The sequence below is a fragment of the Epinephelus moara genome, chromosome 21 (assembly GCF_006386435.1).
Source record: "Epinephelus moara isolate mb chromosome 21, YSFRI_EMoa_1.0, whole genome shotgun sequence".
Lineage (NCBI taxonomy): Eukaryota > Metazoa > Chordata > Actinopteri > Perciformes > Serranidae > Epinephelus > Epinephelus moara.
Genome location: NC_065526.1, coordinates 3753670 through 3780005, shown reverse-complemented (window position 1 = coordinate 3780005; position 26336 = coordinate 3753670). Strand labels below are relative to the sequence as shown.

At 41.9% G+C, this 26336-nt stretch overlaps 2 protein-coding genes and 1 long non-coding RNA gene across 4 annotated transcripts in view; 1 reads left to right on the top strand and 2 right to left on the bottom strand.

Annotated features, from left to right (window-relative positions):
• The window catches only part of efr3a (EFR3 homolog A (S. cerevisiae)), a 592036-nt gene extending 578361 nt beyond the window's left edge, over positions 1 to 13675 (top strand). For both annotated transcript variants that reach the window (XM_050074483.1, XM_050074482.1), the window contains exons 21-24: positions 1101 to 1149; positions 1566 to 1669; positions 2503 to 2552; positions 3182 to 13675. In XM_050074483.1, coding sequence (XP_049930440.1) covers positions 1101 to 1149; positions 1566 to 1669; positions 2503 to 2552; positions 3182 to 3287 — 309 coding nt within the window. In that variant the 3' untranslated portion in view covers positions 3288 to 13675. The remainder of the gene's footprint in view (positions 1 to 1100; positions 1150 to 1565; positions 1670 to 2502; positions 2553 to 3181) is intronic.
• Positions 13676 to 13853: 178 nt separating this feature from the next.
• LOC126408815 (uncharacterized) lies at positions 13854 to 15062 on the bottom strand. The gene is made up of 2 exons (XR_007571964.1): positions 14104 to 15062; positions 13854 to 13971 (listed from the first exon to the last, which is right to left on the bottom strand). It is a non-coding gene; the product is annotated as an uncharacterized LOC126408815 (long non-coding RNA).
• An 81-nt stretch (positions 15063 to 15143) lies between these two features.
• oc90 (otoconin 90) overlaps positions 15144 to 26336 on the bottom strand; it is a 37046-nt gene continuing 25853 nt past the window's right edge. The window contains exons 16-21 of the mRNA XM_050075112.1: positions 25543 to 25776; positions 19509 to 19607; positions 18034 to 18205; positions 17348 to 17454; positions 16529 to 16823; positions 15144 to 15661 (exon numbers count right to left, since the gene is read on the bottom strand). Of these exons, the coding sequence (XP_049931069.1) occupies positions 15364 to 15661; positions 16529 to 16823; positions 17348 to 17454; positions 18034 to 18205; positions 19509 to 19607; positions 25543 to 25776 (1205 nt within the window). The 3' untranslated portion in view covers positions 15144 to 15363. The remainder of the gene's footprint in view (positions 15662 to 16528; positions 16824 to 17347; positions 17455 to 18033; positions 18206 to 19508; positions 19608 to 25542; positions 25777 to 26336) is intronic.

Below are 26336 nucleotides of genomic sequence, written 5' to 3'. Positions count from 1 at the left end.
GTACTGAGCAGGGATGTGGTATCAGATAAAGAGGAAACTATAACCTTCACACGTGACTCCAAAACCCCAATATAGAGAAATCAGATTTGGCATCACTGTGTGTGCCAATATGTTATATTTTCATTCAGATGTTGGTGCTATAGGCTAGGCTTTACGCATGGCTGTAATCCACCAGTAAACAGAGGAAAGGAAGAGAAGGAGAACCGGAAACAAAACAAGTTGCTTTTGGAAATCTAACCAACTACGAGAGAGAAACAAAGAGAGGTCTTCAGAAATATGTTTCAATATGTTGCAATTGAGGAAGTTTTAAAGATTTTTTGTGTTCTTCTGTACAGCTTTACTAATGCCATACTTAAAAATGCTTTGAAAATATGTTTACGGAAACTCGACTGTTAATACTGATGCGGCTGTCCTTGTTTATCCCAGCAGACTTCTAACAAGTATTTTTATCACTGATTTAGAAACCAACAGTACCAGATTTATATTTCAGTCAGGACCACCTTAGTCAAAGCAAACTTTATTTCTATTTGCAGTATTATATTTGACAGTATGGCTCTGTTCTGGGGCCTCTCTGCCTTTCCTAAAGCTGAAAGGGCACACCTCTCCGCCCTTCCACGTGCCTACGTGGAAAGCCTAAGGTGGAGAGCGCACACCTCTCTGCCCTTTCATGTGCATACGAGGAAAGCCTGAGGCAGAGAGAGCAAACTTCCCTGCCCTTCCATGCGCCTACATAGAGACGAAGACCCTCCAGGAACAGAACAGAGCAGCATCAAAGACAAACAGAAATGACATTGATAAGTCAGACACAACAAAAGGAGGAGCTGGTTGAGGGGTTGAAGGTTGCAAAGGGGCTGGGATGTGAGCTGAGCTTGACATCGTGTGCTGCCTGGACTAACACTGGGCTCAGTAAATAAGACAAAATGGCCCTTTAGTTTTCCTGTACAGAGCTTCATCAGTGATTGTGCTGTCCAGGCTACAATGCTTTGTCAGATGACATCCTCAGTTCACACCTCATCACCACGGTCTCTTAGTAAGTGAGGCACAAGGTGGTGAATGATCAACATGCTGACACTATGTTCTGTGTTTTTATTTGTCTGCAGTCCCAGCTAGCTGAGGAGATCACGTTTGAGACCCTGAAGAAGGCCATCGGTGAGATTAAAGAAAAGTTTATCCCAGTGTGTCGTCCTGAATGCAAATGAAATACTTGGCTTGTTGTCAAGAGTTCCTTCAGGCCAGGGCTTCTCTGACAAGTAGCCAAAATGTTGACAGTAATGTCCCATGAATTACAAAGATTTACTCACTGTCATGACATGGCTGACTAAATCTGTAAGTGAAGTCAGAGTTAATACACAGCTCTCATGTGGCCTGTTTTTTACTTTCCCAAGGATATTTTTACTGTTCTGCTTGTGAAAAAACAACTTTGACATAAATATATGCAGCCAACGTTTTATTCTGCCGTGTCTCAGAAGTCTTTTTCTGTTGCTCATGCTGATTATAAGCTCATTATGTTTAAGTGCCAGTGTCATCATTTAAAGTCACTGAGATTGACCTCCATCTGTTCTCAGATACCACCGGCCTGGAGGAGCAGGAGAGGGAGAAGAGGCGTCAGGTGATGGAGAAGTTCCAGAAAGCTCCATTTGAAGAGATCGCTGCTCACTGCGAGTCCAAGGTAAAAACCAACTTAAAGAGACAAAACACAGCAGCCCTTTTTAGATAGGAAGGGTGCAAATTTGCAGGAAAGCCCAATCAGTCTTTTTTCAGCATTGGCAGTATAAAAACAAAATCGGGGAGTGCAGCAAAATGCCGCCTACCTACTTTTGTTTATACAGAATGTGCCTTTTTCGGGGCAATGGGGGGCGTGAGCAAGTAACAAAACGTGTAGCTCAGCGTGTGACGTAAACAGTGACGTGGGAGGGAAGCCGCGGCTGGTCAGTCCTTCGGCGATTCTCTCGTAAGTCGGCCCGTTCTTCACCGTCCCCGTCATCTGACGGTTAATGGCCTCTTCGTTTGCGAGGACAAGGAGGGCGCGCAATTCCTTGTCTCCCCAGTTGCTCATCTTTACAGTGTCTGTCAGGTTTGTGTTTCCCTCTTGCTACTAGCTGCTCGCTAATTCCTGCTATCAGCTGTTTCCTGTTTATCCACCGCCAGTGGCTCGCACGTGTGGCGTCATCAACAGCTCCTCCCACAAGTCATCAACAGCCCCTCCCGTTGTGGAGGGCCGCCTCGGTCTGTTTAAACTAAAAGGGTTCCACCAATATGTCTACCCTACGAGGCAGAAAATTGGGCACCTCGGATCAACTCGCCAATCCGGCTCTGTGTGTCTAAACGCTCGCAGCTTGCCGGCAAAACGGCCCAACATTCACAGAAAATCTGGCAGTGTAAAAGGGGCTAATGAAGCTGATAAAAAGACTGAGTGTTCAGGAATGAACCAGTAGTGTCAAAAATAACTATTATTGTTTGTTAAATAAACACAAGCTTACTTTGAATGTTTTATTTCTGCAGGCGAACATGTTGCACGACCGGCTGGCACAAATCTTTGAACTTACAATCAGGTATGTAGTCTTGAATTTAAGACATGATTTGCACAGAGTACCTTTACATAGCTGCGAGATTTAGTTGTTTGTTGTTGTGTTAGCTACATAGCTAACGTTAGTGCCAAGATATTGTTGTCATAGAAACATACCCTCACACAGCACATCATGAAATGAAAGTGCTGGCAGAGCTTTTTTGTGAGGCGCTGGGATGAAGCGCTCTCCAGCTACAGCTTTTCTGCTGAAGGTGAAACGCGATGTGGACACAGATGAGAGATGTGGAGATGAGATGAATAAATCAGACTACAAGTCCAGTTTACAAGTTGAGCCAAGTCTGACAGTTTAATGCTGAGGTTGAGATGTCCTTCAACAAAAAGGATAAACATTTATTATTTAGGTAACAAACTGAACAACATTTATAAATAGTTTCGCCCACACGTGGTGAAGATCTAAAAGCAGAGAGTTCTTCATCCATCAGTTTATTCTCCTTATCTTTCTCACATAACCATTTGCTCCAAGTCACCTTCAAGGACTAGTTTCTCAATCTAATTGGCTGTATGGAAATCCCAGTTTAACATCTTGCCCCTCTTTCACCACCACCCCCACCTCCAAAACCCACCCCACCCGCTCCTCATCATCCCTCTTCCCAGGCCTCCACCCAGCCCGTCTGGAGTGGTTTCCATCTCATCGGGACACACTCAGCACCAGTCCGTCCCCGTCTACGAGATGAAGTTCCCAGACCTGTGTGTCTACTGATCACAACATTGAAAGGAATAACACACACACACACACACACACACACATACACACACTTGTACAAAACTAGCTGAAATGCAAAATCAAAAATGCTAAGAAAGAACTACACAATCACAATCTGTATTCCAGTCTCCTGTATTCAGACCAGCACAAAGTTGTCACACAAAATGCAGCAAAACAGCCATTTTCAATTTGATATGAAGAGGTGTAAAAAAAAAAAAAAAAAAAAAAAACTTCCCTAATCTCTTTCTAATTCTGTTTGAGAGCCTCAGAAGTGAAGCGGTACTTCTAAATCCAAAAAAGCCATTCAGCTGTTATTAAAACTTGCTCAACATCTCTTTCTGCTCTTTTTAAATTCCTTAACTCTTACTTAATTTTGAAGCAGACCATTATTAACCCTGCCAGCTCTAAACAAACTGATTTGCTGTATTTTGTTGCCTGACTAACATACGTGAAACTAAACATACAAGTCACCAAGAACAAAAACAAATGAACAGCTTCCACTCTGAGATTTCAGTGATAGATGCTGAATCAGATGTTGCGTCCCAGCATGCCTCCGATCCGGTATCATCTCTGGTCTGGCCAAAGCTTCACACCTTGTACATACGCCGTAGTCTCAAATTAAACTCTCGTACAAACGGCTAAAAGCAGTCTCAGGGTTAAACCTTGAGTCTGGTTTTTGCTGTGATGCTCCGTCTTCAGAGCCAGCTTCTGCCTCTTAACAAGTATCTGTTCTTATCAGTAGGCGTCAGTGCAGTCGCTAATAGGTAGAAATGTTCAGTATATTAGCTGTCAGATAGAAAATCAGAATAACTTCACTGGTAGTAGAAGGCAGGTTAGTTTTAGGCTCACTGCTGCTCAGTCTAATCAGTCTTCACTGTTCAGTCTTTGCTATTTAAACTCAAACGCCATAAACGACTTCAACAAGCAGCTAAGCTTCATGATTGGAAATGAATTGAAAGCAGAACTTAACTGGTCTTGAACTGCTTGGCAGAGACTCCTAAAAGACAAGCCAAAGAGAGTTTTCAGTGCTGCTCAGCAGAAACGGCTCGCTCATGCTTGGTGATTTTGTGTTTGCTTCTGATCTTGTGTTCCAGAGCTCTTGGAAATGTTGAGTATTTAGACAGAAATGTTGGAAAGCTTCAGTTTAACTGTGTAAAAGCATCAGGAATAAGAAATCAGACCAAAGTATTGTTTTTTAAGAGGTTCATAAATTCCATTTTCATCGCTGAGTCATGTTACTGAGGTGTTTTCTCAGTGGTTCTACTTCAATTTAAATTAGATTGTAAAACGATACTAACAGTTGATGTTATGTGAGGTACGAAGACAAAGATTTTCTATTTGGCAACAAAATCTCACAGCAGTCAGTGTTGTTTGCCAGTTTTTGCTAATTTGTTGATGCTGTGTCTCCAAACCAAAAGCAATATATAGATATTGTGTCAGCATGATGTTCAGGTGACTGTGAAGTAACTGTAAGAGACATCGAGTGTTGGTTTAGCAGCCGTGTCATAAGAACGTCTTCCTCAAAACTGAATGGGTCAGAAGCAAAGTGGTTGAAGGAGAGAGAAATCAAAAATGTGAAAATGTATGTTCAGGAAACAGGAGATAATCTCCAGCACCAGCCTGCAGAGACTCATTGTTGAGTGTAAATACAGCTTTTGATTATCAGCCAGTGTCGTGTTGATGTTTGTTTCCAAACAGATTTGGAATGAAACCCTGTAATCCAGATCTAATGACGGAGGACTCAGATACAACATGACTGTTTGTTGCCGCATTATTTTCCTCTAAATGTCTTCAAAGCCAACAGGTCATGAATATACAGAGCGAGCACAAAACTTACACTGACACATTTTAACTCTTTAGAGATGTGAACTGCATTGAAGGATAATTCATTTTCCATCGGAAATAATTACATGCACTTATTTTGCCTAATATTAGACTGAACTGACTCTTCGCTAAGCCCCGCCCGTTTGTGATGGTTCGTCAAGCTGTCTGGTCGAGCATGGAGCCCACGCTGTCACTAACTGCACTCCCTGAAGAACTATTATCACATTCTTGGGGGAAAAATTCCCAGAGAGAAGCAGACAGAGGGGTCTACAGTCTGTGTTTGAAGGATATATCCAGGATGTCAAACTGACTCAGCAGCAACAACAGGTTAAAAAGACAAAGATAGTTAGAAGCTAAAGCCGAACTATAGGCTACAGATCAAAGTGTAAAAATGGCGATCGAGACAGAAGACAATGAATATAAAGGAAAACTTTATATTCCAGCAGCTGTGTGGCATCGCAGTGTGTGCAGATCAACTGTGTTTGCCTCCCCTGTGCCACCAACTGCCAGACTTCCGCTGCTGGTTTCCTGAAGGAGCTCTGGGGGAATCCAAACAACATTCATGTGCACACACTGCGATGCCACACAGCTGGTTGAATATGAGCAAAGTTTCCCTGCTTCCCTTCACTGGTTCCTGTACAGCAGGGTCGGTCTTTGTAGTCTGCTGTAGTCATGCAAAGGCAAAAGCAGCATGTGTATACATTCAGTAGGCTATATCTTCAGTAGCTAGCTAGCTAACCCTACACTTTTCAGGGTTTGGTTTTGGTTTTGGAACAGGGAAGAAACGTATATCTTTTTCCAACCTCTCCAGGTAACAAGTGTCATTAATGACGACGTGCCCCAGGCACAACATTTAGCTCCAGATCCACAACACCAGCCTGAAAATTAAGGAAATCTGAAACGATGGCATTAGAGTCAATGGAGCACAGCTGTGTTGTTGTCGTACGCTGGTCTGAGCCGGCAGATGCTAAACTATGATCGGCAAGTCGTTGTTCCAGGGGCAGGACTTAGCAAAGGGTCAGTTGTCAACATGTTGCACTTCCTTCCCATCTTCAGTCTGACATTGCATCCACTCCACACTGATTTCTGTGAGGGAGGGGGTTCGATTTTCCCTAACTAATCACTAGAGACCAATGTGTCCACTTCTAACATCATTTTAAGTCCACATTGATGCATAGCCAGGACAACATATGTGTTCTTTGGCTCAACATATCACAGCACTTATTAGGGCTTTGCTCAGACTTTGAATGTTCAGTTACTGTTAGTTTACGCTGAGCACAAAGGAAGATTTTGGGCTTGATGTCTGTTGCTGTCTTTCATGGATGTGGTCAGGCGGCTAGCTACAGAGGAAGATAACGTTGGTTGCTTACGTCTAGATAGCAGAAATAACCATTATTAGGCGTTACGCTGCAGCTTTTTGAGTTGCTGAACAAGTCAGAGATGTGAGCAGTTTATCTGAGGTCTGAAGATATTGTGGTGTTGCCACCTATGATTCAGTTCTCATCTGCCCCCTACTGGTCATACTTTTTAACCGCACAGAAACATAAACACAGGTTTTTGAACAATACAGCTCATGTGACAGCTTTTTGTCATGCATACATGTTTTTAAAATCAAGTTCTGAAGCGCTGTTAGTTTGTGATATTGAATACACATTTATCTGTAGATGCTCAGCTCCAGAAATCTAGCAGTGGCATCAACTGTAAAAAGACGCTTTTCTTTCTGTCGTCCAGCAGGATGACTTTCTTTTGTACTTCCTGTGCACAGTTAGTATGTTGGCCGTGTGCAGCTCCAGTTTGACCTGCAGCTTTGAACTCCTCACAGCTTTGTTGGCAGCTCATGAAAAACCAAAACACGTTTCGTTGCCAAAGACAGAAGTCGTTCCTCTCTCGTTCTATAAATTCGAAATGTCTAAATCTTTAAATACTGGAGTTTATCAGAGTCGGCATCCTCCGAGGAGCCATATAGAGAGTTTCACTCCAAACAAAGAGACCAGCAGCAGCTCATCAGAGTTAACCCCCACCTTTAGCCACTCTGATACAAAGCACTGACATTTTGGAGGATTTAATCATCTGTGCTTTTTCGACAGTTACCACAGGGACACGTTTTGTCTCCAAAAGGGTTACAGGGGGCGTTTTTGGAATGAGATCCTTCATATCTGCTGGAGCTGCAGCTGTGATCTGTAATAACAGATGGTTATCAGTATTTCCTCTGATCTGAGCTCAGTGTAGGAAGAAAAATCCCTCCAGTTGGAGGCAGATACCTGCTGCCACCGTTTGGTCTGAGCAGCTGTGCAGAGCACATCGCCGCCGCTGCTTAATTCCAGGTTGAAGGTCAGTGCTTTCTTTCACTCGGAGATTACTGGTTTGTGTGTGAGTGTATCCTCAGTAAACTAAGCTCTATCAGTTGACCAGTTTGTGGGGATGAATTAATGAGTCTGGCTTGGTCTCATTGCGCCTTTTATCTGTTTAGAGGTGGACAGAATTATACGGTGAGTGATGGAAAAATAAGATGGAAAAGCGAATGAAAGAGACAAGAAAAAAATTGCGTGCTGTTTTGTATGTGGCCGTGTATGTTTCAGATGGTTTTGTATGTTAAAGGTTGTTGATTGCAGGTTGTGTCCCTGAACGAGAAAGGTTGGCAAAGTGAGCTTTGTTTGAAATCACCAACATGAGCCTGAAAAATATGAACTTTGGCTGGTAATTTTTAATCTTCTTCAGAAGCCACTTTGACGGCAAAGTAGGTACTGACCCCATTTCCACCTGGTATTGACGCACACAATCTTTAATCTTTTCAATTTATCTGCATGTGTAAAAATACACATATAATGCAGCAGAACACGTTGCAGTCTGAATGCTGTTTGATCAGACCACATGTGGAGATGATCTGGCTGACGTGATCAGATCTCTGTGGGTGTACATGACGTCTGTACAAACATTTCCATTTCTCTGGGCTCTTTGAGAACTTCTCATCCACGTTGGTTTAAAGGAATACGTCACCCACAGAATGACTGTTAGTACGTCAGTTAATCAGCCTGTGTTACATTGAATTCTGAAAGAAAACCTTATTTTTCTTGAATGCCTCCACAGTTAACGAAAATCAAAAACTGACGATGAATTAAAGTGAAGGGCACGGCATTCAACACCAGCAAAACTATATAAAAATATCTGTTTATACACTTTAATGCGACTCGTGCAGTATAATCCAAGTCTCATTTATCCAATTAAGGGCTGCCCCCGACTAAGAATTCTCGTAGTCGACCAATAGCTGTCATCAGGGACTAGTCTCCTGCATGTTTCTGATATGAATGTAATGATTAACTGATATATTTTGGTGGTTTGAGTTGAAGGTGTGAGAAAGAATAGTATCAGTAACATTGTTAACACTGTGCTACATTACAGAGAAATACAAACCGTACTAATGAACCTTCATTAATATAGGCCTATATTTTATCTACAAGTGCACGTCACACACTGAGCGAGCCGCCTGTTAATGACGCTGTGGGCTAATGGGCATGTAGCTACTTCCATGTTTCAGATGATACGTCATGTTTGTAGTCGACCAATGAAGATGAGTTTACATATCACCTTGGGTTCGTCCTTCACCTTCTCAAAATGATCCCACACTTTGGATTTCCTGCCCGACATGTTATTAACTAGCCTGTGGAATAACCGCAGGTACCAGCCCTGGAAATTAACCTGACTCCTGTCTGACTGCTGAGCGTGGACACTTCCTGTGTCTGTCCTTTCACATTAAAGTCCCACAATGGTTTGGATTGGTTTTGACGAGGTGCAGCTCGTGATAGTGTTTCATCTTTTTGGTTAATTTTTTTCTGCGACGAAGCAATAAATGAAATCTTGTTGACTGGTGACCTCTCTGGTCGACCAGTGTTTGGTCGACTATTAGCGGGCAGCCCCAGTCCAGTTGTATTCTTAGTACTTTTCAAACACGTGCATTTTCACTAAAACATTATTAAGAAGCCCTGCACATGAGGTTTTAGTGAAAACTGGTGTGGAAGTACTGAGCTCACAACTGAATGAATGAGACTTGTTTTCTTTTTCCTCCGAAATTAGCACACAAATGTGTTTTTCCTTTAATTTAAAGCACAAGAAAACCTGCTAAAATAGATGATAGATTCTTTTCCCATTGCCAGTACACCACAGCTGTGTATCCCAGAGTACCCTGCTTCAAAAAATCTGAACTATCCTTTTAATACCAGGTTTAAATGGAGTCTCTGTTAGCGTCCTCTGTTCTGAATATGGTGTTTAGCTGACTGCAGGTGGCTGGAGATGTTTGGAATAAACCAGCCAATGTGAGTTTTGGTTAAAGACGTAGTTTCTCTGTCGAGTTTGTAGTCTTTTGTCAGGAAGGGCAGGATTCAGAGAAATGGAAATACCTTAGATCTTTTCCTCTGTATATAAAAAAATGCATTAAAGCGATTTTATCTTTTGTGCATATCTGCGCTGCGTAACGTCTTAGCTTTAAATGCTAACTCTTATGATTTAATATCATAGCTCTACATAAAAACATGCATTATATGAAGTAACTGCATGATATCTTAGTATGACGTCGTCGACCCCTCAGGGGGCGCTGGGAATATAAATCCATCTAAACAAACTTTATCGACTGAATCTAAAAATCATATTTTTCTTCAAACTGATGTAAAATGAGCCAGCACAGTGGGGACATGTCACTGATTTGAGTTTGGAGGAAAGTACGATTTGCACAGGAGATGAACAGTTTGCTTAGATGTGGCTGGAATACATGATCACTTCCTTTATGAATGTGTCATTATAGCAGTATATCATATATTTTTGTACATTTTATGCATCACGTATCGTCAAACTGTTGCCTGGTAGAGATTTAGAGATTGGGAGATGTATTCTTGTCGATCACATTCATCATGATGAAGACAAATGCTGATCTCTTTTTATTTTAAGATTTTACATTTGTGTTGTTTACTATGAAGAGGACGGTTCAGGGTTTCAATGGGATTGTGCAGTTCTTATCAATGCGGGAGAAATGGTCTCATTTCTGAAAATGTTACTTGATTTTTTTTTAATGTAGAATCCATTATATCATTTCAAATATGCTGAAAAATTAATGAATATTATATCTATAGTCAGATGATGTCAGTTATTTTTGCATACTACAGAGAACAGAAGAGTAAATCAGCAAATTTCAGCTTCTAGGTTTTATTTTCCTCCCAGAAGTTGCAGCTTCAGCTCAGACTCATCAGCAGAGTTTTAGATATGAGTTCATTTCTGAGAAGATTCAGCTCCAGATTCACTAAAATTAATTTGCAGAGTCAGTTTACAGTTCTTGTGGCTTTTAGTTTAGAAACAAACCCTCTAAAAGACCACAGAGCAAAACAGCCACTTCATCAACATTAGAACAAGTGCAAACTGCTTAATCATCGTCACCAGTATTCTGATGCTCTTTAAATCTATTTAACAGCAACGTTCTGTGATCTGAAGCCTGAGGTTTGCGTTGGACCCATTTAGGCGTCTTGAAAACAAAGAAAGATCCTGTTTCATGTGTGGAGCTCACAGTATAATCACATCTCTGAGGTTTAATTGAGGTTATTTGCAAAACTTCTCGCTTCGCCTGACACATGATAAAAAATAAATAAATAATCAATGGTTTTCAAACTGTGAGGCGCTTCCCCACACAGTCAGCAGTTGGAGCAGCAGCAGAGTCTGTGACACACAGCTCGTGGAGGCAATTAAGGCACTTTAAAACGTTAGCGCCTGATTGCTGCAATTAGAGTAAAAAATCGTACTCCGTCTCAGAGTCAAGAATCCAGTGACATTATCTGTGCATCCATCAGATCATTTGCCAGTTTGCCAAAATGTAAACGAAAAACAGGGAAACTTTAAAAGTTTTAAAACCTATAAAAGATATTTAAGAGTTTCCTTGAGACTTAAGCTCTAAAGCTGCTTTCACACAACTGCGTGATAACCATCCTGACAACCGGCCACCTCCAACAGCTGCGATGACGGGCAGGTGATTCAGTGAACACTGGCAGAAGTGCTAGCCAGCCGTACTGTAGCAGGAAAATGGAAATCACTGAAATTACCAACGATTTCTAGCCTGGTGAGAACATCCTGTTGACGTGAGCTCAACATTCTGTTTGCTCTCTGCATCAGTCCGGACTCTGTGCTGCCCCAAACACTCACCTTGATAGACAAACCTTCAGCCAATCAGCGTAACAAAGCACCGGGAACATCTTCTTCATCACAAATGGAGCCAAGTGATAAATGACGCTTTTGCGTACACTTGTTGTTTAATTGTTATTGACTCTGTTTCTGCAGTAATTTCACTTACAATATAAGAGTTAGCGCTTGTTGCCTATGAGACGCCATGACTGTTCTGCAAGCTGCCGCCTGCATTTTACGTCATCAACTACAGCACAGTCCCTGATTGGCTCCAGTGGAATATACTCTAAATACCTGGATAGGAGGCGAGTCCAGACTGATACAGTGAGCGAAACAGAATGTTGAGCTCACGTCATCGGGTCGGTTTTATTAGCCTGAAAGATTTCTACATATTTGGACAGTTTACCTACAGTAGTATCTACATTATCAGCTCCTCCGTCTTGTCTTCTTTCTGCTATCCTGATGCTGCATTTTAATTGTCAAAAGCCAGGCGGCAACCGACAAAATTTCAAAATGGTGAAGTCAGAGTGGCAGAGCTAAATCTGTGCATGTGGCGGCAACCGCTTTATTCCCCCTTCCGCCATGTTGGAAACCGCTTATGGCTGGAGGCAATTTACCAGCAGTGGTGTGAAAAATGTATGAATACATTTTAAATATATCACACCGAGCAAAGTGAACTCTTGTACTTGCACTTATATTCACGAGTTATTGAGATTGCAGAGCTGTCTTGCGTTGTGTCTGTTAAAACAGTTATCACCGCTGCTGCATTGCATTGTGGGATAGGTTTGCCAGCGTAGTGTGCAGCATTTTCATACTGTAATATTCCACTGTTAGTAGTGCCCAATTCATGTACTGTTGGTTTCATGCTAAGGTTTTGCACATACTTAAAAAATCGCACATACTGTTTTAGCGCACTAAACAACATGTTGGTATGGAATTTCAGATGCAGCTAAAAAATCATAGCGAGAGTCACAAAATCCAGTCATATTTTAAACTTTCCTTCAAGTTGCACTGTCAGTTATTTTTTTGTTAAGCTGCAGAAACTGTTTTGTCAGAGGATTAAAATTTTGGTAAACGGCAATTAAATAGAATATCATGCCCATATTATATATTGTGGTCCTTTAAATTGGCTGCAATCTGAATTTTAAGAGCTTCGCCCATTTTGAAAATAATTAGATTAACAAAGAATGGATACGTATGATACTAGAGTGAATCTGGACCTGAATCTGTCCTGAGCTGCAACTTCATGCCAAAGCTGATCGATAAATAAAGTTTAAATTAAAGTAAATGATCTGAGAACAGTCTGAAGCTTCAGTCTGTGAATGAATCATCTCCACTACTTTTGATAAAGTATTTAATAGATTTAAGTCAATCAGTCACAGATGAAATATTATACTGAATAACTGTCAGAATGAGATATGATGTTTGCACTTTGATCACTGTGTACCTGGTACTATAGCAAAAATGAATCGGCACAGATTAGAGTGTGGTACAAGTTGATCATTAGAGGTATTTTTCTCCCAAATGTTCAGTTTGTGAAATGTTGTATTCAAGAATAACTCTGTGTCAAACTGTCAAAAGTCCCTCCTGACTGGTGACTGAAGTCAGAGTCAAGTCTTAAAATGATAAAAAATTAAGACGGGAGAATAAATCAGTAAATGGGGTGAGATCATTTCACTGCTGACCTGCCTTACGTCAAAATGCTGGACACACAAATTGCTTTAAAAAAAAATATTAACGTGATTCGTCACTTTTCAAGATGGACTTTTCAGTTTATCGGCTGAATTCTGCAGAACAATGAACAGAAGAACAAAAAAAATCTGAGCTTCTGATGATGTTTTCTTATGTTTGTGATGCAGCAGTTTGTATTTTTGTGCCAGTTTTAGAGCTCAGAGGTGTCACGTCTGTGTTCGGCCTTCACAGTGACAGACTGCTAAAAGCTTGGCTTTGTTTCAAACACACTGAGGATTTTAACCACTAGACGGCGCTGAGGCTCTGCTCTCGCTGCGGCTTCTGAAAACGGGTTTCAGTGTGATTAAAGAGCAGGAGTTATTTACTGTTTCATTCTGAACGGTTCCACATCTGCAGAAGTCCTACATGTAGAGTTTCACACAGTTTACAGGGATAAAAACGACCTTAACTTTGATATGGTTTTGGTGAGGGGAGTTTGAATCATAAATGACAAAATCGGCATAATATTTGAGATCGCTGAGTTAGACACAGTTTCAATAATTAGTAGGTTGAAACAAAAACATAATCCTGTGAGTTTTTCTCTGGCAAGTTTACGGACGACCGTGAGTCAAAAACCGACAATTCTTTTTCGCAACAATTTTCGTTTTTAAAGGGATAGTGCACCCAAAAATGAAAATTCAGCCATTATCTACTCACCCATATGCCGAGGGAGGCTCAGGNTGATGTGAGGACTCTAAAACTTCACCTGAGCCTCCCTCGGCATATGGGTGAGTAGATAATGGCTGAATTTACATTTTTGGGTGCACTATCCCTTTAAGCATGATCAATTACTCTCAACCTTTGGAACAGTGTGTGAGACAAAATAAGATCAACTCAAAGGTCCAGTTATTGACTCTAATGAAGACTACATGTTTGAAAAGTTTTGAGTTCCTCCACACCGGCGATAGCTGTAGGCATTTTGTTTTCAGATTGTCCGTCCAATTCTCCTGAATGCCATATCTCAAGAAACCTTGAGGGCATTTTTTCAAATTTGGCACAAACGTCCACTTGGACTTAAAGATGAGCAGAAAAGATTCTGGTCAAAGTCGATGTGACCTTGTCTGTCTGTCTAATTCTTGCAAATGTGATCGCTCAAGAACACCTTGAGGGTATTTTTTCAAATTTAGCACAAACGTCCACTTGGACTCAACAATGACTTTGATTCAGCTTTGGTGGTCAGAGGTCAGGGTCACTGTGACCTCACAAAACATTTCTGGCCATAACACAAGTATTATCATGCTAATTATGAGGATAAAATGATGAAGTGATGGCATTTTAAACCCAAAGCTTCACTATGACATCTTTATGTTTTGTAAAAACACTTTTCTGGCCATTACTCAGCGTCATGTCTCAGGAACAGAAGAGGAGACATTTGGTCAGATACTGAATTGGTGACACTAATCTGATTGTGTAGATCTTCTGTGCTGTCGGGGGGAAGATGTGTGTGAAACATCCATATTTTCACACACATGGATGTAAACTGTAAGAGAAACTTATCTGGTGTTCGGAGGCATAAAATTGTGAGGTATTAATTATAGTTTTGATATTGCCAGGATCTATCTTCTGTTTTGGGGATCAATCATGTGATTGTTTAGTCAATAAAAAGTCTGCAAATAATGAGAAATCTCCAGCTCAACTTCCCAGAGTGACTTAAAACCCAGAGATATAAACATTTTAATGATATTAAACCAAGACGAGAAGCAGATCCTCACACTGGAGAAGCAGGAACCAAAAAATATTTAATATTTTTGCTTTAAAGTTGGCAAAATTTTGGTGCATTTATTTTCTGCATATCAACTAATCGATTAACACACATATGATTTCAGCATGATTTTTTTCAGACAATCCTTCAGTTTACTTTTAAAGTCTTTGAAATCATATTGGGATTAACTTTAAATAACAAGTGGAACCAACAGACGTCAGATCTGTTTCTGAAATGTCATTAAATTATTTCCTCTAACCTCGCTGGCAGCAGAGCCTCAGCGCTTCATTACAAAGCCTCTATTCAATAGTAAATTGTGCGTTGAGATTGATGTTCGAGACTCAAATAAAATGTTTCTATCAATACTGACGAGTTGCGGTGTCTTTATTACTGTCAGCTTTATTTTGAAGGAGGACACAACAAACGAACGAATGCTTGCTTTTATTATTTTTTTATTTTCTGAAGAGACGTTCCAGTTCACAAATCTGTAACAGAAAACACGAAAAATCAGAGTAAACATTTGATTTTTGACGTCATTTCTATAAATTAGAACTTCTGTTACTGGAAACAAAATAATCTGACAATAATCTTTAAACAGTTATTCCCCAAAATGACTTCTTCACATCCCAAAGCTAGCTTTACAAAGCAATGCATTCGCTTTTAGTTGCCCTCCTCCTCTTCCTCTTCCTCCTCCTCTTCTCCTCCCCCCTCCTCTTCTTCCTCCTCTCCCTCCTTTTCCTCCTCCTCTTTCACCCCGGTCCCTCCGGGTCGGTGCCCTTGGCTCTGCCCTGCACTCGGCCTGTGGTTGTGGGCTTGAATCCCAACGTGTCTCGATGGCTCTCTGCTTTCCTCACTGGAGGGAGGAGGAGGAGAAGGAGGAGGTCGTGTGGAGCTGCCCGACGATCCAGCAGGAGGATTCTTTGGCTTGTCTTCGTCCTTCAGGTCAGAGCTTTCATCACTGCAGACAGACAGTGGTTAAAATACCAACACTGTTCGACTGTACAAAATCATATGCAGCACTTAAATCAGTATAATAAAAAATAATAAAAAAACACTTGCTGCGCCTTTTTATTGTTGCCAGGCAACCATGCCATCACCTCCTTACACTAACATTTCTATGTAATCAATCTACTGTTAATTTTCATTTTTATTTATCTTCCAGTAATCAGTGTGTAGTTGCTGCCATGTTGAGGCAGAGGGTACTGTCTGTAGCTCTGGTTGAGGGTGAGAGGCTGTCAGCAGATAAACAGAGATCTGTGTGGGTACATGAGACCCTAAAAAAGAGGCTGGATCATGGGGAGTACCACCAGTTGGTCCAGGAGCTTCTCCTCCATCATGGACGTTTACAGTACTGCACTTATCTGCTTCCACGCCTGCTGTTTTCTACTGAGATGGTGCTAACTGTGGTTTGTAAAGTCATATAGCTCTGGGTATCCAGCAACCACTACCACTAGTCTCTCCTCCACACTTGTTGTTGTGACAACCACAGAAGCCCCGCCTCTCAAACCATCACATTGGACAATGGGGAAAAAAGTGGAGATGATGTGAGGCACTTTACTGCTCTGAGTTGTTTTTTCATCTTGAGTTCAGAGCGCGCGAGGCGTGTAGCAACGCAAAAACAGCGAGCAAAAAACTTAATTCTCATTTAAAACAGTTACGAAAAGTCAAACTGATGTCAAATTGTGACAGATTTCTCTATGTGGTCATCTGCACCAGGCACGCCACTGATAGTGTTTACTGTACATTACACGTAGCTACATGCTAACATCAAGGACACATGTAATCTTGGTGGCAAAGCATTTACTTAAGTTCCTTCTCCTCTCACCTGTTTTGAACTTGGCGTGGTGGAGGTGTGTTAGTCGATGTGTCCTGTGTACCGTCAGGCTTCTGATTGTCCCCGAGATTTATGTCAGAGTCTCCTCCCTGCAGCTCCACGCTCTCCTCACTGGACTGAGGGGAAAGCCGTGGTTTGGGGGGTCTGCTGGCCCGGCGGCAGGGAGGTCCGGGGCCGCGGCACTGCTGCGCCGGCAGGCTGTGGTTAAAGTGGGCCGCTGCCATGCACTCTGCAGTCGTTTTGTCACACACACACTGCAGCTTGTCACAGACGGTGACGCCCTGACCTGAGGAAGAAACGGCAATGATTAACGTGAGGTGAAGGAAAGGTATTTAGCAAAAGAAGTGAAAGAAATCTGAAAGTCAGCAGACTCTGATAGAAAAGCAAGATTAGCGAGGTTATGTGACCCCTGCGGCTTTGCTTCACAAAAAGAGGTAAGTCTGGTGTTTTTCAAGCTTTAGTTGAAGTGAATGTTGACAACTAAATAAACACACTCTAAAACTCAGATTAAAAACAATAAAATTACTTGTAGAGTGTCTGAAATCGTACAGAGAACAAATATATTTAGCATGAACAAGAGAAGCTGTAACTAAAAGCTTCAACACTCAGCTGTGGCAGCTGCAGGTTGGACTTGCATTAGAGTTCCTGTAGACAAAAAATCCGAGCTTCCTTTTAGATGCTGACATGAGACCTCCAGAACAGATCTGACATAAGATTCAGATTAAGGTACTTTGGTGTTTACTTCACTGTCCTCCTGTGCTGAAACAAAGATTAATGTTACTGTGTTCTCAGCAGACCTGCTGTACTCACATCGTGGTTTCCCGCTCTCGCAGGAGATCTGAGCGTTGAGCTTCCTGTCTGACCTGCAGCCCATGGAGCTGATCTGCTTCAGGCAGCAGTGATGGAAGAAGCAGCACCTGATGGAGAGCAGCAGAGGTGATGGAGAAGGTACCTTGTTAGCTTCATACAGCATGGACAAATCATCTAAACTTCAAAGGTACCCAGTGGAGATTTTTTCCGCTGGTAGTGCTATAAAATGACGTTTTTATGAGCCCGTCCTCTTTGTTTTGTTTCTTGTGCTTCACGGCTCATGCAGGAGGATGCACATCCATGCCAACTGCAGGAGGCAGTGGCTATTAAACACAAGGCAGTTTTTACCTTGGCTGGAAACATCTTATGAGTTTCTAGCTGGATAAATTATTTATAATAAATTTGACTATTTCTTTCAGAAAAAGAAAAACATAGTAAATGTTCTATGACCGAGGAAATGCGTTCAATATGCTTGTGAAACCTCAAGGATCTCCACCTCCCGAGAAACTGTGAATGTCAATATTAGGAGAAAAACAACTCATTGTAGTCTTCTCCCATCGTATCTGTTTCTTTAACTTTTCATCACAAAATCTAAACTTTATTTCTCTTTCCATGTTTGTGTTGCTGACACAGACTGTATCTGCATTGGCTATAACATCATCCGTCCTCATCCTGCAGCTGCTGACCTGTCCAGCTGGTCCTGCGGTTGCCCCCCGCCCTCCTGTCCGCAGTAGCAGCCGTACATCTCATACTCATGTGGGCAGCGTCCCGTCAGACAGTGAAGCATCTCCCCCAGAGCCGGCATCTCCCGTCTGGCTCGCCCGTCGTTGCCGTACAGGGTGAAGGAGCGACTGCATTCTTCAGAGATCATAGGAGGAAACTCAGGTTAGTACATTTAAGCTACTGAACACATGCAAACAAGATTTAGACACTGTAACTAGAATTAACCACTTGCAGTTATTTGCCTCTGCAAACCAGTCAAGTTGCAGTTAAAGTTACATCCATGTCTGTCCAGACTCAAGTAGCCATGGCAGAAGACAATGCTTCAAATATGGATGTTGCTGCAAAGAAGCTACAAATTCTAAATCATGGATGCAGCACACATCTTCCCCCCGGCAGCACAGAGGATCTTTACAATCAACACTGTTTCAAGATGGACATCCAAGATTAGAGTCGCCAATTCAGTATCTGATCAAATGTCTCCCCTTCTGTTCCTGAGATATGACGCTGATTAATGGCCAGAAAATTGTATTATGCAGAACATTATGATGTCACAGTGGGGTTGACCTTTGACCTTTGAAGAAATTTCCCCCAAGGTGGTCTCGAGATATCACATTCACTAAAATGAGGCCGACGTGAGCTCACAGTGATCTCAACCTCTGACTTTCAAATTCCAGTCAGTTCATCATTAAGTCCAAGTAGATGTTTGTGCCAAATTTGAGAAAATTATTTCACTTATTGAACTTATTGAGATATCATGTTCATAAGACTGAGATACATGTTAGGTCACAGTGACCTTGACCATTGTCCACCAAATTGTAATCAGTTCATCTTTAAGTTTAAGTAGATGTTTGTGCCAAATTTGAGGATGTTGTCTTAAGAACTTTGTGAGATATTGTGTTCATGAAAAGGAGATGGACATGAGGTCACAGTGACCTTAACCTTTTTCTAGCAAATTCTAATCAGTTCATTGTCAAGCCCAAGAGGACAATTGTGCCAAATTTTGATAAACTCTCCCAAGGGCTTCTTGACATGTCATATTGACGAGAATGAGATGGGTGCATTGTCATTGTGACCTTGACCTTTGACCACCAAAATTAATCAGTTCATTGTTGACTCCAGGTGGACGTTTGTGCCAAAGCTAAAAGCTTTCGTGAGAACGGTAAATGGTAAATGGACCTGCATTTGTATAGCCCCTTCCTAGTCATCTAGTTCATATACTGGTGGCCGAGGCTACTATACAAGGGGCCACCTGCTACTCAGTCTTTAACACACTCACACGCCGATGGAATGGACAGACGCCAGTGCGGGCGCATAAAAATGCAGTTAAGGTGCCTAATTAAAGGGCTATGGCAATTTTTTGTCTGCAGAACATTTTTAGAGAAAGAGGAGAAACCTTTACTCTGTCTGTGACATGTAGCCAAAAATTCTTCTGTCCTACCTTTGCTGTCTGGCTGTAGTTGTATGTCCGACAACCCAACAGACTCCAGCAGCGACCAGGCGAAGAAAGGCACCGTCCTCTTCTCAGCCACGTCCCAGTCTGCCAACAGACAACAACATGTAGGAAAATGTGAACCACAGCAGCTTCAGAGAGCTTAATATCAACACCAGAGAGGGACAGTGAAGATATGATTTGTGTGCAAAATATCATGAGCAATATCGAGTTAGAAGAGTCCGCACTGAAGGAGCTTAACTCTGTGTATCTGCAGAGACTGTATGGTGTTTTTAGCTGCTAGTAAAGAGACTCTTGTGTCCTGCTGTAGGTGTGCTGTCAAAGCCTCATGGCCCGTTAGGTTACAGCTCCCATGAGTCATCTCTGCTTTTTACAAGTGATGCAGTTGTGTTGGTTTCATCAGACCGTAACCTCCGGTGCGCACACGGAGGGGGCAGCAGCTGAGTGTGAAGCAGCTGAGATGAGAGGCAGCACCCTGAGGTCTGAGGCCAGACTGTCGGTGCTGAAACCTGACGGGGCACTCCAGAGAGATGGTGGAGTGTCCCTTCGGTGTGTGCGCAAACTCTTGCCTCAAGTGTAGGAGTATAAATATCTCTGGGTTTTGTTCGTGAGTGATGTTAAAATGAAGCGTGAAACAGGTCCAGTTCCTCACTGACTCAGACTTTGATGCATGCTCCTGCCAAGTCCCACTGTGAAATCAGAAAGTATTCCAGGGCTTTCTTGTTGACTCTTTGAGCCATGTTTGCACATTTCTCTTAAAGGGGCAGTTCACCACAAAATAAAAAACATATTTCTTTACCTGTAGTGCTGTTTATCGATCTGGATTGTTTTGGTGTGAGTTGCAGAGTGTTGGAGATATCGGCTGTAGAGGTGTCTTCAGTGTAATGGAACTTGTGGTGCTCAAAGCGCAAAAAAAACCCCACCTCAACATCAATGTCTCTTTCTAGTAATCATGACCTGGTTACTCAAGATAATCCACACACCTTGTTGTGAGCAGTTTCATGTAGGAACAATTTTCTTTTTACTGAGCTACACCTGCCAACCGTATTACTGCGCAGATATTGGCAGCACATCGGTATCGGCTCATATTTACCTTGTTGACTTCCATCAGCCTATCGGTGAATGAGATGACATTCACCGTTTTCAGTGGGCGATGTTTTTGTGTTGTGGCACATCAAGTTTGCGCTAAATATTTGCGGCTAAAAAGCAAGGCGTCACGACTCACAGCATCCTATCGTCCCAGGGACAATAGAAAATGTGTTGGGGAAGATCTCTGTTTGTCCCCAAGACGCTGTCGCACCCTATTGTTTCTCTGATAATGCTACAATGTGACCAACACAGGAGAGCGTTAGCTGTTAGCTGTTAGCTGTTAGCTGTTGCTTTTAGCAGCTGGTGGCTGTAACTAACAGCTGATGGAGGTTTCATTGAGTTACATTATGATGCATTCAAGCCCCATTTAGTAAAAAGGAGTATTGGGTGAAGGTTTGTATGATGTGTTCAAATGTAATCTTGTAAAATGCAGTTCTTGGTGGAAAAACTTGAATAAATTCAGCCGTTTGAAGGAAAAATGTGTTGATTTCACAGTTTGTAAAATAGATATTAGAGAGGGAATTATGACGTATTATCTGTAGTAAAAAGGCTTCTGAGGCAGTTTATTTAAGAAAAAAGTTTTTTTCGTGTGAAACAAGGTTATTTTAAAGGTTGTTTCACACGTGTATGACTGGATTTGTGCTCATTCACAGGTAGTGTGATAGAGGACACTGTACAACATATTTCATAATCAATATTTCTTTTTATCGTTGGCACCAAAGGACAATAAATAAGAATAAATGAATAAAAATAAACGACAAAAACATTAGGATCAGTACTGGTACAGAATTGGCCCAGGTCGATTTTTAGATGCATCGAGATTCTTTCTTGAACGATGTGAGCATCAATGTGGAAAACTCATAATCGATTTTAATTTTAATTTTATTTTTATATTTATTTTTCATATTACTGTAAATCCTTGACCATTCGCGCTATTGACGTAATTCAAACGGATTCTGCCTTGACCATTCGCGCTATTGACGTAATTCAAACGGATTCTGAAAGCTGAGAAGCGGAGCTTTCCAGTGATATATGGTAAAGACATCATTACCTGTGAAGGAGGGGAGGGAAGTGCACACAGCAGGAGGAGAGTGCAAGTTTGAGTGATTTATGCCATGTTTTCGTCGTGTTTTCACCATAGTTCGTAGTTTTGCAATCGTTCATCTTTTTTTTACAATAGTTCGTGTTTTTATAGTTCATAGATAGTTATAGTCCGTTATAGTTTTGTAAATACTGGAGGAGAAATGTCGAGGAGGGACAGGAGAGTCCCGTTGAGATTTGTGGATGAGGAGGATGGACTGTAGGAGTGTAGTCATGTCAACCACAGTAAGTAATACAGTTTGTATGCACTGGATATGTATTCCCAGTTTTATTACAATAATGTTTTTCAGTATCTAGTGTAAATTTTCTTATTGGCTCGTTTTATAATCCAGAATCATTTTATAACCGAAATCGTTGCCCTCAGAATCAGAGTTTAATCGAATCGTGAGGTGCCTAGAGATTCCCACCCCTATGAACAACACTACAGGTAAGAGGAATAACCCACAATGCATTGTTTGGTGACATTAAAATTGCAATTACAGTTCTGCATCATAAAACAAACATTTGCATCTGGTGTCCTTTCCAATATTTTGATTCAACCTGTCGTCTGCGTTCCATCCCTCAACTCTGGTTATGAGTTATGAGTGTCAATCAAAGGAAAGGATGCTGCTTCCCCATGGGTGTTCAGTGGGGTTGAAAGTTGGTGACACGATTCCCACCATTTTCTTATTCATCACATCCTTCAGCAAGCTCTTGTGTTTTGTATGGAAGCATCTGCTTTTGTTTATTCACGTTCGTCCTTTAATTTGTGACCCATCTGTAAAGCCCATCTGCTCAGGAGCTCCTCAGGATCCCTCAGGAGGAGCTGGAGGACGCGTGTGGACAGGAGGATATCTGGACAGTTCTGCAGCACCTAGTGACACCAGAGCTGAAGGAGCAGCAGATAACATCTGGATGGACAGAGGACCCTAACCTTTTGTTCCTGAGGTAAGAGACCAAGCTGTCGACTCATTCATCTGCTAAAACATAAAATAATGCTGCTCTTCCTTCAGATTGTTCTTCAGCCTCAACGTCACCTGATGTCATGGGGTCCAAAAAGACTTTTTCACACAGACATACATCTGTAAATCTGTGGATACATTTTTTTTTTTAGCGTCAACACCCCCGTGAAATGACTTGTTTCACTTTCAGGAATATCAGGATATCCAACCTAGTTAGCCAGTCGGCTGCACTTGATCATGTTCAGCCACTGTAAGTCTCTAGTGCACCTGCTCTTCGGTCAGAAGATGCAGGTGATTTCATAGTTTGATTATTTCATGAAGCTTTTTTGGCTTTGTGTGCCACTGAGCAACTTTTATAGGAATGAACAGGATCCCGCCTCCAACACAGGTCTCTTTATACATCCGTGTTTTTCCCCCCTCTTTACCAGAATGACAATAGGTGCTTCCAGACCTTCCTCTAGAGCTAAGACAGTGCTGTGGAGTTAGGTCTGGTGACACGGGACTAGGTGTTTCCTAACCTGAACCCAACTTTACCTCCAACACAAGACCAAGCATCAACCTCTGGGCTGAAGATGAAGCCAACGGAAGTGCCACAGACTGCAGTTCCTCTAATGGCCACTTGAGGCTGGCTCCAAGAGCGAGTCAAGTCGTTAAAATGCCCAACTTTGCAGCAGAAATTTATACAACTCATAGGAGCGTGTCCACTTTCAGTGACCCCCAGATTCACAGAGTAAAGTTGGAACCATAGCTGTCACTAGTTTAGTGCTTTTTCATTACATTTTGTGTCAGTGGTTTAAAGGGAAATTTCGGTTTATTTCAACCTGTCTCCTATCGTCCTAAATTTGTTTCAAGTGACTAGTGACATAAAAATAATAGTTAGCATGTTAGCCGTTAGCCTAGATACAGCCGGGGCGCATAGTAGCGTCAGACCTGTTAAAACGTAAGTGAACGGGCAACCTTCAAGTGCAAAGTTAGTCCACTAAACAAGCTTTTTTTCCACAAAGACCGCCTCATATCGTTAGGATAAATGTCAGAGAACATATAGAAAACGACATGTAAACGTGTTGTCTTACCTTACCGGTGTGCTGCCATGTTTGTTTACCATTTAGCTCTGCTTTCCAAAGCGCGGCCGAAATATCGCGAGAACAAGCAGCGATCTCATACCGTGCCTGAAATCTCGCGAGAACAAGCAGCAACAGCTGGAAGGCAGAACCGGACAGTAGCCTGAAAAGTTCATTCATTTATTTTATGAAAGATTTATAGAATAATGGCTGACTTTTTGCCAGACTTCGACTTTGTGGAGGAGGAATTTGATTTTGCAGAGTTTGATGGCCGCCCTTATTTATTTGAGCCAGAATACACTGACGAAGAGCTTCGTGAAATTGAAGAACGGAGGAGGAGAGAGAGAGAGAGGCGCAACAGGTAGAGGATGAGAGAGGAGGAATGGCTGCTGTAAGGCTGTGTAGCTCTGGAGATTGGTGGTGTACCTGTGAATGCTGTGCCCCAGTGCCCACAGAAGAGGAATGCCTCTGTTGCAAGTAATGGGACCGGTTGCAGCCTTATTTTCAAGGTCTGGATGTGACCGAGGACGAGACACCGCCACCTGGAGTAGTGTCCAGCTGGGCTTTATCTAGAGCTGGCGAGATATATTTCGGCTGCGCTTTGGAAAGCAGAGCTAGATGGTAAACAAACATGGCAGCACACCGGTAAGGTAAGACAACACGTTTACATGTCGTTTTCTATATGTTCTCTGACATTTATCCTAACGATATGAGGCGGTCTTTGTGGAAAAAAAGCTTGTTTAGTGGACTAACTTTGCACTCGAAGGTTGCCCGTTCAATTACTTTTTAATAGGTCTGACGCTACGGCTGTATCTAGGCTAACGGCTAACATGCTAACTATTATCTGTATGTCACTAGTCACTTGAACCAAATTTAGGACGATAGGAGACGGGTTGAAATAAACCGAAATTTCCCTTTAAGGCCTGTTTTTAGCTAGCGAAAATTAGTATTAGCATTATGACAGTTAAGCAGAGCTGTAAATACACTGTGCTAACCAAGCTAGCAGCCAGTGTAAGGGGCCGTACACATGCAGTGTTTTTTGGGCCCTCAAATATCATTGTTTTCAGTGCAGATGGGTGGAAGGTGTGCTCGAACACAAAAGCGATGCTATCGCAGCACCTGTTTTTCAGGGCAAAACAGCACGCATCATGTGACGAGGACCAGCCAATCACAGCCGACAGATATCTTTTCCTTCTTCTGTAAATATCAGTCTGTGATAAACATGGAGGAGAAGGTGATTAACTGGTCATTTTTCAGAAACATTTTCATCCTGTCGACTTTTCCTTCCTTTGCTTCTGGTGATTCTGGTCTCGAGTCGCTGTGTTTACCAGGGAACTTGCTGGATTTATGACTTTTAGGAGCCGTACTCTGTGCTGAAGGAAAAAGGAAACCTCCTCAGGCGTTGGTTTTGATGGAAGAAACCAGTGCCAAGCCATGAAACATTAAATTAATTAGACTTAGCACTCAGCATGCTGGTGTTTCAGCTCCTTAGTGAATGTTTCTGTTGTAATTATCCAGTTTACTCCTCTGTATTGGGAAAATGTGAATTTACTGTTAATGTCTGTTATGGGCTGGTGTTTCTTCTGGCTGTTATTACAGGTCATAGATTACTTCATTTAACTTCTATAGCCTTTTAAATATAATTAACGTTATTGAACCCACGAGAGAAACCTGCTTAATGTATTCATTTTATTCAGATTTAATTTAACCTGGCAAGTCGATGAAGAGTGAAGAGGCAGAAGGCGCCTCGATGGCGAAATTAGAAGAGAGAAGGTAAGAAAGTAACACAGCATGCGGCTTGTATTTTTATAATTTAACTCCAAACTCTACCATCTGTGTGTTTCTCCTGCGAGCTGTCTGCCAGCTCTTCATCCACACACGGAGCTTTCTCTGCCGTCTCAGACCTTTCCTGCAGCTCCTCCTCAGATTCAGCCTCGGCCGTTGTGTGCGAGGTTACAGTTGGTGTTCGGGTGGAGGCCCCGATCTCTGACCTTGGTTTGACGGAGGTGACTCGGCTTCCTCGTGAATTTGATGACAATGTTGTGGAATGTTGAGTTGCCTGTCCTGCAGCAGAGAGGTTAGATATTGTTAAAAATCGGTGTTGATTATCAAATATATACTTCAGTCATCATTTGCATTAACAGTGTGGATGGAAATACACTTTAATTCTTAGTTCTTCTGCTGATTTTCTGGAAATTTGGTAAAAATTTGTGCTTTATTTCACAAACATTTAGTTAAAGGTTTAAATAAACTAAGTAAAATTAAGTCAAGGTGAAGACAGATGTGCATTTGGACATTTTCTCCATCATTTCACTGAAGCAGCTCCCAGGATGTTGTTGAGTAACTGATATACAAACGATCATGTGAAGTATTCTTTAAAGGGAAATTTCGGTTTATTTCAACCTGTCTCCTATTGTCCTAAATTTGTTTCAAGTGACTAGTGACATGTTAGCCGTTAGCCTAGATACAGCCGGGGCGCATAGTAGCGTCAGACCTGTTAAAACGTAAGTGAACGGGCAACCTTCAAGTGCAAAGTTAGTCCACTAAACAAGCTTTTTCTCCACAAAGACCGCCTCATATCGTTAGGATAAATGTCAGAGAACATATAGAAAACAACATGTAAA